Source organism: Natator depressus, chromosome 20 (assembly GCF_965152275.1).
Source record: "Natator depressus isolate rNatDep1 chromosome 20, rNatDep2.hap1, whole genome shotgun sequence".
In the NCBI taxonomy this organism is placed as follows: Eukaryota; Metazoa; Chordata; order Testudines; family Cheloniidae; genus Natator; species Natator depressus.
This window is the reverse complement of record NC_134253.1, coordinates 6701534-6714281: the sequence shown is the minus strand read 5'-3', so window position 1 is coordinate 6714281 and position 12748 is coordinate 6701534. Positions and strand designations below refer to the sequence as shown.

Sequence of the window (12748 nt, the reverse complement as noted above, 5' to 3'; positions counted from 1 at the left end):
GTGCGGGCTCTGGGCTGGGGCGGGGGGTTGGGGTGCAGATGGGGGGGCGGGCTCTGGGCTGGGGCAGGGGGTTGGGGCACAGGAGAGGGGTGCGGCACTTACCTCGGGAAGCTCCCGAAAGCAACTTGCACACCCCTCTAGCAGCAGCTCCTAGGTGGGTGGTTGGCGTGGTCTCCGCTCACTGCTACTCTCAGGCACTGGCCCAGCAGCTCCCATTGGCCGCAGTTCCTGGGAGGTAGGGGGAAAAAGCGGACACGTGGCACGCTGAGGGGAGGAGGTGGAGGTGGAGGTGATCTGGGGCGGGGCAGGGAGCTGCCGGTGTGTGCTAAGCACCCACCAGTTTTCCCCTGTGGGTGCTCTAGCCCTAGATCACCCACGGAGTCAGCGCCTATGCTCAGAGCAGCCAGTGTCAGCCCAGCTAGGGCTTTGTTATCATCATAAATAAAATTACTAACATTTATCCTGTGGGCCTGGCTGACTTGGCTGTCCATTCCTCAGTCACTATGTGGTCCAGGTTCTGTAGTGATAGCATATCTTCATAAATGATCTGGAGGATGGTGTGGATTGCACTCTCAGCAAATTTGCGGATGATACTATACTGGGAGGAGTGGTAGATACGTTGGAGGGCAGAGATAGGATACAGAGGGACCTAGACAAATTGGAGGATTGGGCCAAAAGAAACCTGATGAGGTTCAATAAGGATAAGTGCAGGGTCCTGCACTTAGGACGGAAGAACCCAATGCACAGCTACAGACTAGGGACCGAATGGCTAGGCAGCAGTTCTGCGGAAAAGGACCTAGGGGTTACAGTGGACGAGAAGCTGGATATGAGTCAGCAGTGTGCCCTTGTTGCCAAGAAGGCCAATGGCATTTTGGGATGTATAAGTAGGGGCATATCGAGCAGATCGAGGGACGTGATCGTTCCCCTCTATTCGACATTGGTGAGGCCTCATCTGGAGTACTGTGTCCAGTTTTGGGCCCCACACTACAAGAAGGATGTGGATAAATTGGAGAGAGTCCAGCGAAGGGCAACAAAAATGATTAGGGGTCTGGAACACATGACTTATGAGGAGAGGCTGAGGGAACTGGGATTGTTTAGTCTGCGGAAGAGAAGAATGAGGGGGGATTTGATAGCTGCTTTCAACTACCTGAGAGGTGGTTCCAAAGAGGATGGTTCTAGACTATTCTCAGTGGTAGAAGATGACAGGACAAGGAGTAATGGTCTCAAGTTGCAGTGGGGGAGGTTTAGGTTGGATATTAGGAAAAGCTTTTTCACAAGGAGGGTGGTGAAACACTGGAATGCGTTACCTAGGGAGGTGGTAGAATCTCCTTCCTTAGAAGTTTTTAAGGTCAGGCTTGACAAAGCCCTGGCTGGGATGATTTAATTGGGGATTAAATTAGTTGGGATTATATTTTGCCATGTGCATTACTTTGCATTTAACATTGAATTTCATCTGCCATTTTGTTGCCAAGTCACCCAGTTTTGTGAAATCCCTTTGTAACTCTTTTGGATTTAACTACCTTGAGAAATTATGTATCATCTGCAAACTTTTCCACCTCACTGGTTTCAGAAAGGTAGCTGTGTTAGTCTGTATCAGTAAAAACAACAAGGAGTCCTTGTGGCACCTAACACATTTATTTGGGCATAAGCTTTCGTGGGCTATAACCCACTTCATCAGATGCATGGAGTGGAAAATACAGTAGGCAGGTATAAATATACAGCACATGAAAAGATGGGAGTTGTCTTACCAAGTTGGGGGGTCAATTCAATTAGGGTGGATGTAGCCCATTCCCAACAGTTGCCAAGAAGGGGTGGATATCAACAGAGGGAAAATTAATTTTGTAGTAACCCAGCCACTCCGAGTCTTTATTCAGGCCTAATTTGATGGTGTAAAGTTTGCAAATTAATTCCAGTTCTGCAGTTTCTTGTTGAAGTCTGTTTTTGAAGGGTTTTTTTTGTTAAAGAATGATGACTTTTAAGTCTGTTATTGAGTGTCTAGGGAGATTGAAGTGCTCCCCTACTGGTTTTTGAATGTTACAATTCTTGATGTCTGATTTGTGTCCATTTATTCTTTTGTGTAGAGACTGTCCAGTTTGGCCAATGTACATGGCAGAGGGGCATTGCTGACACATGATGGCATGTATCACATTGGTAGATGTGCAGGTGAGTGAGCCCTTGATCATGTGGCTGATGTGGTTGGGTTCTATGATGATGTCCCTTGAATAGCTATGCGGACAGAGTTGGCAACGGGCTTTGTTGCAGGGGTTGGTTCCTGGGTTAGTGTTTCTGTTGTGTGGTGTGTAGTTGCTGGTGAGTATTTGCTTCAGGTTGGAGGGCTGTCTGTAAGCGAGGACTGGCCTGTCTTCCAAGGTCTGTGAGAGTGAGGAATCATCCTTCAGGATAGGTTGTAGATCCTTGATGATGTGCTGGAGAGGTTTTAGTTGGGGGCTGAAAGTGATGGCTAGTGGCGTTCTGTTACTTTCTTTGTTGGGCCTGTCCTGTAGTAGGTGACTTCTGGGTACCCTTCTGGCTCTGTCAATCTGTTTCTTCACTTCCCCAGGTGGGTATTGTAGTTTTAAGAATGCCTGATAGAGATCTTGTAGGTGTTTGTCTCTGTCGGAGGGGTTGGAGCAAATGCGGTTGTATCGTAGGGCTTGGCTGTAGACAATGGATCGTGTGGTGTGGTCTGGATGAAAGCTGGAGGCATGTAGGTAGGCATAGCGGTCAGTAGGTTTCCGGTATAGGATGGTGTTTATGTGACCATCGCTTATTAGTACTGTAGTATCCAGGAAGTGGATCTCTTGTGTGGACTGGTCCAGGCTGAGGTTGATGGGGGTGGAAATTGTTGAAATCATGGTGGAATTCCTCAAGGGCCTCCTTCCCATGGGTCCAGATGAGGAAGATGTCATCAATGTAGTGCAAGTAGAGCAGGTATGCTAGGGGACGAGAGCTGAGTTGTTGTAAGTTAGCCATAAAAATGTTGGCATATTGTGGGGCCATGCGGGTACCCATAGCAGTCCCGCTGACTTGAAGGTATAAATTGTCTGCAAATCTGAAATAGTTGTGGGTGAGGACAAAGTCACAAAACTCAGCCACCAGGATTGCCATGACATTATCGGGGATACTGTTGCTGATAGCTTGTAGTCCATCCTCGTGTGGAATATTGGCATAAAGAGCTTCTACATCCATAGTGGCTAGGATGGTGTTTTCTGGAAGATCACCAATGAATTATATTGGTTTCAGAGTAGCAGCCGTGTTAGTCTGTATTTGCAAAAAGAAAAGGAGTACTTGTGGCACCTTAGAGACTAACAAATTTATTTGAGCATAAGCTTTTGTGAACTACAGCTCACTTCATCGGATGCATTCAGTGGATTGTAGTTTCCTTAGGAAGTCAGTGGTGTCTTGGAGATAGCTGGGAGTGCTGGTAGCTTAGGGCCTGAGGAGAGAGTCCACATAGCCAGACAATCCTGCTGTCAGGGTGCCAATGCCTGAGATGATGGGGCATCCAGGATTCCCAGGTTTATGGATCTTGGGTAGCAGATAGAATACCCCTGGTCAGGGCTCTAGGGGTGTGTCTGTGTAGAGTTGTTCCTGTGCTCCTTCAGGGAGTTTCTTGAGCAGATGGTGCAGTTTCTTTTGGTAACCCTCAGTGGGATCAGAGGTTAAAGGCCTGTAGAATGTGGTGTCAGAGAGTTGCCTAGCAGCCTCTCGTTCATACTCCAACCTATTCATGATGACTACAGCACCTCCTTTGTCAGCCTTTTTGATTATAATGTCAGAGTTGTTCCTGAGGCTGTGGTTGGCACTGTGTTCTGCACAGCTGAGGTTATAGGGCAAGTGATGCTGCTTTCCCACAATTTCAGCTCGTGCATGTCAGCAGAAGTACTCTATGTAGAAGTCCAGTCTGTTGTTTCGACCATCAGGAGGAGTCCTTAATCTTGTAGTGTTGGTAGGAAGGTTTCTGTGCATTAGTTTGCTGCTCAGTGGTGTGGTGAAAATATTCCTTGAGTCAGAGATGGTGAAAGTAGGATTCCAGGTCAGTGCAGAACGGTATCATGTTCGTGAAGGTGGTGGGGCAGAAGGAGAGGCCCTGAGATAGGACAGGCTCTTCTGCCGGCTAAGAGTATAACTGGATAGATTAACAATATTGTTGGGTGAGTTAAGGGTACCACTGTTGTGGCCCCTTGTGGCATGTAGGAGTTTAGATAGTTTAGTGTCCTTTTTCCTCTGTGGAGAGGCAAAGTGTGTGTTGTAAATGGCTTGTGTAGTTTTTGTAAAGTCCAGCCACAAGGAAGTTTGTGTGGAAGGTTGTTTTTTTATGAGAGTCTCCAGTTTTGAGAGTTCATTCTTGATCTTTTCCTGTTTGCTGTATAGAATGTTGATCAGGTGGTTCCGCAGTTTCTTTGAGAGTGTGTGGCACAATCCCTCACCATAGACTGTATGGTATGTTGATTGTAATGTATTTTTTACCTTCAGTCCTTTTGGTATGGTGTCCATCTGTTTGCATTTGGAAAGGAAGATGATGTCTGTCTGTATCTGCACGAGTTTTTTCATGATGTTGATGTATTTCCACTTCATATGGCTAAATTCAGTGCCTTGCATGGTGACAGGTTTCAGAGGGGTAGCCGTGTTAGTCTGTATCAGTAAAAACAATGAGGAGTCCTTGTGGCACCTTAAAGACTAATAAACTTCAAAAACAGACTTCAACACGAAACTGCAGAACTGGAATTAATTTGCAAACTTAACACCATCAAATTAGGCCTGAATAAAGACTGGGAGTGGCTGGGTCACTACAAAAATAATTTTCCTTCTGTTGATACTCACACCTTCTTGTCAACTGATGGGAATGGGCCACATCCACTTTGACTGAATTGGCCTCATTAGCACTGACCCCCCCACTTGGTAAGGCAACTCCCATCTTTTCATGTGCTGTATATTTATACCTGCCTACTGTATTTTCCACTCCATGCATTTGATGAAGTGGGTTCTAGCCCACAAAAGCTTATGCCCAAATAAATTTGTTAGCCTCTAAGGTGCCACAAGGAGTCCTCGTTGTTTCCACCTCACTGTTTACCCCTTTTCACAGATCATTTATGAAAATGTTGAATAGTAGTGGTCCCAGTACAGACCCCTAAGGGACACCACTATTTACTTCTCTCCATTCTGAAAATGGACCATTTATTCCTGCCCTTTGTTTCCTATCTTTTAACTGGAGTGCCTGGCAATGCTTTCAGGATCATCTAATGATCCTTAATGTAATTTAATGATAAGCCTTTTGTTATCTTAATCATCCTGCCTCTGTTTATGAACAAACTCCCTGCCCTAAGGGCAGAAGCTGTTAGCAGCACAGAACTGATCACATTCCACACTCAAGCTCTGGCTCCTGGATGCTGAGCACCCAGTGTTTATTTCTGTGGGTGCTTGAGTCCCGGAGCACCAACAGAGTTGGCACCTATGAATGGCTCCGGGTGGATACCCTGTCTCCAAATTGATTCCTGACTGACCGGTAGCAATCTGATGTTGCAAGTTTTCAGGGAACGGTTGCCACTTGCTTCTCAGCTGTCAGTGCAGCTCTCATTTTGGTGTGACTGAACTGCAGGGCTGGGGCGAGCTCAGTGCACAGATCCATGAATGTGGCCTTGTGCTTCTGAAAGTTTTGCAGCCACTGCTCATCATCCCACACCTGCGGGACGTGCTCCCACCAGTCGGTGCTCACTTCTTGGGCCCAGAAGTGGTGCTCCACCATCCGCAGCAGCTCCGTGAATGCCATCAATAACCTCAAATTGGTTGGTTTCAGAGTAGCAGCCGTGTTAGTCTGAATTCGCAAAAAGAAAAGGAGTACTTGTGGCACCTTAGCGACTAACCAATTTAAAGTGAGCTGTAGCTTATGCTCAAATAAATTGATTAGTCTCTAAGGTGCCACAAGTACTCCTTTTCTTTTCTCAAATTGGTTGTCACTCTGCCCCACAACAATCTGTCCTCCAAAGAATTGCTGTGTTCCTCACTGATTTGGTTCTTCTTGCAGCTCTGCAAATATTCCAGGATCATACGCCCTGTGATTGCAACGCTCATGGTAATAGTGCAGAGCTGTACAGGCTCCACACTTCTGTCAGAGATGGCAGACAACAAGGAAGGTCGCCCGGCTTTGTGGGAGTTTGAAAAAAAGGTGAGAAAATTATGTCATATGGATGTCGAGGGCTTGAACCCCAGACAACACGGTTCGTTGTCTGACCGGAGAGAGACAGGCAACACCAGCAAGGTCCGAACACAAAGCTCTTTATTGAAGAGTGCACACAACAATAGAGAGCAGCCCGTCTCCAAAGAGAACCAGCCGGCCTCTAAGTAAAACTCATAGGTTTTTATAGACAGTTTCGTCGCGTTACAGATTTATTTATAAAGCAGCCCACCCCTCCCCTATATTAGTTAAAATCCTCTTTTTCTATATGCATGCACATTTACCCCCCTTATTGTAGATAACTTTTAGCAAATCGTAGTGCTTCACTAACTTTTTTGTGGGTATGGGTGTTAACTAGGAGACGAAGAGTAAAAACAGACCTAACACAAAAGCAGGGAGTGGAAAACAGCGCCTCTGTATCTCAAGGACTGTTCCCAGCACATCTGGTACAAAAATGCAGGAATGCAGACCTTCCCTTTTTTTTTTTACTCTTTGTAACTTAAACAAATATTCCTTCATTCTACTTTCCCAGCAGCCTCTTTTAGCCTGACTTTGGTTCGGTTGGCATAACTGCCTCCTGTTTAGCTTTTCTTACCTAACATGGATAACATTATGGGATGGAGACAATTGCAAACTGGGAAGTTGACCCCATGCTCCCAGTCACTCCTGCACAACTCATTTTGGCCCCATCATGCATTGCCAAAACTTCCCAAAAGACAGTGTGCTGGATAGTGGCGAGTTGCACAGTGGGATACCGACCTACCCATGGTGCACCACACTCTGCATCGATACAAGCACTCCTGGTGCGTACATGCACTGCCAACACACTGAGCCAAGTATGCATGTACGCAAGTGATGTACTAACCACGGTGGCTGGATGCTGAGGTAACTTGAGTTAACGTAAGTTTGTAGTGTAGACATTGCTTCAGAGCAAAGGAGGGGTTTCCTGCTCTGGGGGCAGGGGGGCGAGGCCCTGATGATGTCATGTAGGCAGTAGGTCTGTCTGGGTTAGAATCTAATGAGCTACCAGGTACTGAATGGAATCAGCACAGATGAACAGAAGATCCACAGATTGGACAATTAATTCCTAGCAACCAGCAGCCAAGAACAAGTGACTTCCTCCAACAGGCTGCAGAGAAGCAGCGCGGGAAAGTCCCCAGCAGAACAAAGGGTGACGTGTGAAGACAAAGCCCTGGCTGGGATGATTTAGTTGGGGATTGGTCCTGCTTTGAGCAGGGGGTTGGACTTGATGACCTCCTGAGGTCCCTGCCAGCCCTGATATTCTATGATTCTATGAAGACACCGTGTGCTGCTGCAGACACAGAGGCACACAGAGCAAGTGAGTGAGAGAGAGCAGCCAAGTGGATTCTAGGAGACCATGGGCTACTGGGGCAGTTGCTTCTGCTAGTTTGGACTCTGCCTTGAGCTTGGCTGTCCCATGCTGACCTAAGGGCTCTTTGATGCTGTGTGCCAGGTGACTAATAAATGCTGGCTTGTTCTGAGAAGGCTGTGCTGTGTCACTGAAAATACTCCGGTTGCATCACTCCGTGAAAGGGTGAAGGTTCTAAAGGAATCTGGATTCATTTTGACATGGTAAGGGTGTTGTACATTGCAGGCCCCATCTTGGAGCTGTAGGGCCACAGAGTTCCCCTTGTGAAAAGCTAATTCTTGATGTCTTATAGGGCTGTGGTACTAGCCAGGGTCAGTATGAAGCGTGGTGATGCACATGGGAATAGGAACAGTAGTCAGCAGATGTGAAATTTGCACTCTGAGAACTTTCCTACAGGCCATAAGGTATTTGATGGCGCTCTCTCTCTCTCTCTCTCTCTCTCTCTCTCTCTCTCTCTCTCAGCTACCCTGTTGGAAACGTTGTTTTGTCTGCAGTCCTATACAGACAGCAAACTGTGATACTATGGTGAAGTGGTCACAACCCCCTAGTTAAGGTTGTATCACAGATTTCAAATTAAGAGCGTAATGAAGATTTGGTGGAAACAGAAAAAAAAATCTAAATCTAAAAAATCTTCTTGAGAAGTAACAAGGGGTGGGTGGGTAAATATTTACATGTTAAAACCAGGGCAGCATAGAAAGTTCGGTCCCCTGTGTCACCTTTTTTTGGAACCTTTTCTGTAAAGAATACATGGTGAATGTGAACCAACCTTCTGCTGCTAACAACTAAAACTGTCCTTAATTCCAGCACCTGATCTGTATTGCTTAGGGCTTGTCTATACTTATAATGCTGCCCTGGCACAGCTGCATCTCTCCCATCTGTGTAGGTACTCCACTTCCCTGAGCGGCAGTAGCTATGTCAATGAGAGTTAGGGGTTAGGTGGGTATAGCTGCATCACTCAAGGGTGTGGATTTTCCACACCCCTGAGTGACATAAATTGCTAGTGTAGCCCAAACCTCAGTTGTTTCTTTTTCATAAAAATGCAATTTTTTGGATAACTGCAATACTAGCCAATTTCATCCCACTAGCTTTATATGATAATGTCAACAGTTTTTGTAAGGGAATGCATGTAACTATTACATCTGTGAACCATGTATATAAAAATAAAAGACACAACACTGAAATATTGTTTACATAATATTTTAATATCTAGCTCTTAGCAGCAGAGCTCAAAGCACTTAACAGAGGAGGTCAGTACCATTATCCCCATTTTACAGATGGAGAAACTGAGTCACAGGGAGGTGACATGATTCAACTAAGGTCACCCAGCCTGCCAATGGGAGAACCAGGAATAGATTTTAGGTCTCCAGAGTTCCAGTTCAGTGTGCTATCCACTAGGCCACACTGCCTTCCACATAGCCTTGGGAAGACTATTTTTACATGTGGCATGTATATGAAATTTAATTTGTTCATATAGTCATAGTTTAAGGCCAGAAGGGACTATTAGATTATCTAATCTAGCCTCCTGAATAGCACAGACCAAAGAATTTCAACCTGTGCTAAGCCCAATAGCTTGTTTGATTAAAACATAATTTGTATTAAAATTATTATTATTTATTATTAATCATAGCCTGTTGGACAAAATCAGTGTGAATTTTTTCATTATATGCAATTGAAAGAAAAATGTTCTGTTTCTGGAGGTCCTATGTTATAAACAAATATAAGCACATTGCCCATATTTACCTATCATTGAAACCTTTCAATTTTAGTATGACAAATACCCTTCTCTTTCTTGAACTCAGTCCTATCTAAAACTATTATTTAAATTAACACTCTTTCTTTTCACCATCCATTAATACTAATTTTTTATTTTAGCATACATATGCATCCAAAAGAAAACAAGAAAATAAATTCTAATTTTCTGTGGTTTCATTTATTATTACAATTTGTTTAGAAAAACGTTATTACTAAATAATGACATTGCACAGTACACACATTACTAGTTCTATGTAAAATACTTTTACCATAGAACATAGTAGAATACTTTCGGTAGGGCTCCACTTACTAGGAAGTTTTTGGAAAGTGTAGGGGACAATTTATTTGTGCAAGCGCTGGAGGAACCAACTAGGGGCAGAGCTCTTCTTGACCTGCTGCTCACAAACCGGGAAGAATTAGTAGGGGAAGCAAAAGTGGATGGGAACCTGGGAGCAGTGACCATGAGATGGTCGAGTTCAGGATCCTGACACAGGGAAGAAAGGAGTGCAGCAGAATACGGACCCTGGACTTCAGAAAAGCAGACTTTTACTCCCTCAAGGAACTGATGGGCAGGATCCCCTGGGAGAATAACATGAGGGGGAAAGGAGTCCAGGAGAGCTGGCTGTATTTTAAAGAATCCTTATTGAGGTTACAGGGACAAACCATCCCGATGTGTAGAAAGAATAGTAAATATGGCAGGCGACCAGCTTGGCTTAACACTGAAATTCTTGCTGATCTTAAACACAAAAAAGAAGCTTACAAGAAGTGGAAGATTGGACAAATGACAAGGGAGGAGTACAAAAATATTGCTCAGGCATGCAGGAGTGAAATCAGGAAGGCCAAATCACACTAGGAGTTGAAGCTAGCAAGAGATGTTAAAAGTAACAAGAAGGGTTTCTTCAGGTATGAAGAAGAACAAGAAGAAGGTCAGGGAAAGAGTGTGTTGTACCAATAAAATAAAAACCAGCAGGATCTTATTAAAGGGACAAGGCAAAATGCCACATTTATTGTAAATATAATAAAAAGAAATATAAAACTCACACTGTCGTATCATTACTTATTCCTTACTTAACTATATATATATATATATATATTCATTCATACCAGTTCTGCATAGGGGTTATAGTTACCAGCCTAGAGGTTGTTCGTGACAGAGTACTGGCCAGGTAACCTGTACACGAGAGTGGAGCCGAGTCCGTGTCAGATGCGCATCCGATGCTCCTGAAGGGTAGTGGCAGAACTGGAGACTCAAAGTTCTCAGTCCTTAGTGTCCATTTTTATAGGAATTTCTTCCTATGCCAGTCCGTGGAATTTGCTTTGTCATATTGTTAGTCATGACTGCTCCAGGACGGCTGTCAGGTGCTCATCAGCTTTCTTCATCCTTTGAATTGGTCGGGTGGATCCCAGTTTGCCCTCTGGTGGGGTTCTCTGGTTGTCTCCACCTGGCGTCTTCTTCAGCCAATTGATGTTAAATTCCTAGGCTGGCACTTCCCTGATTATTCAAAACCCACCATTCATTCACATACATTCCTTACTTTAATAAAAACACATTTCTCATTTCATTGAGTATTGTTATTTTATTTGAGACTCCCTGTCTCTTAACATTCCTTCGGTATTACCTTTCTTTTATCATACAAAGGTGTTATTTATTTGAGACTCCCCATTTTTTAACATTCCTGATCCAAACTATAGAGGGTGGGAGTCTCTATGTGACATTTCTATGAGCGCCGCTCCAATTCGCGGCTCTTCATGGGTGTTACAAACAAGCATGTCAATCTCCATCACACAGTATCCGTTTGCAAAGTAGAGCCAATTGAACATAAAGTGAAGTTAGTTAAAAAGCATGTCAATCTCCATTACAAAGTATCCGTTTGCAAAGTAACGCCAATTGAACATAACCATTTGAGAAAGTAACATTAATTGATTGGTTTACATTTATAAGCGTCAATCTCAATTACAATCAATGGAAAGCGCCAATACAGAGAAAGCAGAGTCAATTAAGCCGTTTAATTTTACAAGCGTCAATCTTAATAACAAGTGAGAAAGTATCAATTCAGAGTCAATTTAAGCGGTTTGGTTTTACAAGCGTCCATCTTAATAACAAGTGAGAGAAAGTATCAATTTAGAGAAAGCAGAGCCAATTGAGCGGTTTGCAATGTATGGTTTGCAAGCTTTAATACAGAATTGTAAATCAATATTGCAGATTTACAATTATGTCAAATAGAAGAATTATAAATCAATATTGCAGGTTTACAATTTATTATGAACAGAATCACAAATATTGAGAATATGCCTACAAGTGGGCCCCTTACTGAATGGGGGAGGCAGCCTAGTGACAGAGGATGTGGAAAAAGCTAATTTACTCAATGCCTTTTTTGCCTCTGTCTTCATGAACAAGGTCAGCTCCCAGACTACTGCACTGGGCAGCACAGTATTTGGAGGAGGGTTCAGGACTATTTAGAAAAGCTGGATGAGCACAAGTTGATGGGGCCAGATGCACTGCATCCGAGGGTGCTAAAGGAGTTGGCGGATGTGATTGCAGAGCCATTGGCCATTATCTTTGAAAACTCATGGCAATCGGGGGAGTCTCGGACAACTGGAAAAAGGCTAATGTTGTGCCCATCTTTAAAAAAGGGAAGAAGAAGGATCCAGGGAACTACAGGCCAGTCAGCCTCACTTCAGTCCCTGGAAAAATCATGCAGCAGGTACTCAAGGATTCAATTTTAGAGGAGATGAAAGTGGACAGGAACAGTCAGCATGGATTCACCAGGGGCAAGTCATGCCTGACTAACCTAATTGCATTCTATGATGAGATAACTGGCTCTGTGGATGAGGGAAAAGCAGTGGTTGTGTTATTCCTTGACTTTAGCAAAGCTTTTGATACGGTCTCTTACAGTATTCTTAAAGATGTATGGGCTGGATGAATGGACAATAAGGTGAATAGAAAGCTGGCTAGGTCATCGGGCTCAACGGGTGATCAATGGCTCCACGTCTAGTTGGCAGCTGGTATCAAGCGCACTGCTCCAAGGGTCAGTCCTGGGGCTGAGTTTCTGCAATATCTTCATTAATGATCTGGAGGATGGCGTGGATTGCACCCTCAGCAAGTTTGCAGGTGACACCACAGGCAGCCCACAACATTTTGGCACTTGAGGCGGGTTGCCCCCATGCCGCCTTGCTTGTGCCAAAACTTTGAAAGGTCTCAATTCTGCCTTCTTCTACTCCTCTCATGGTACTGCTCTGCTACCTACCCCAATAAAGGAGAACTAACAACTTAAAATGCCTTGTTCAAAAATTTTAAGTAACACTTAACTTTCAAACGCCTGAACAGCAAATGTATCTTTTCTTGTCTGCATAGTAAACACTGGCATTTTTATCTGTTTGAATAATCAAAGTGGTGCTTTCCGTGCCTTCTTGGTTGTAAAGATTTGAAC

At 44.3% G+C, this 12748-nt stretch overlaps 1 protein-coding gene across 1 annotated transcript in view; it reads left to right on the top strand.

The window, feature by feature from the left end:
• Positions 1–12748, top strand: part of LOC141975259 (maestro heat-like repeat-containing protein family member 2B) — a 56818-nt gene that overhangs the window by 1226 nt on the left and 42844 nt on the right. The window contains exons 2-3 of the mRNA XM_074935559.1: positions 2082–2163; positions 6026–6166. Of these exons, the coding sequence (XP_074791660.1) occupies positions 2131–2163; positions 6026–6166 (174 nt within the window). The 5' untranslated portion in view covers positions 2082–2130. The remainder of the gene's footprint in view (positions 1–2081; positions 2164–6025; positions 6167–12748) is intronic.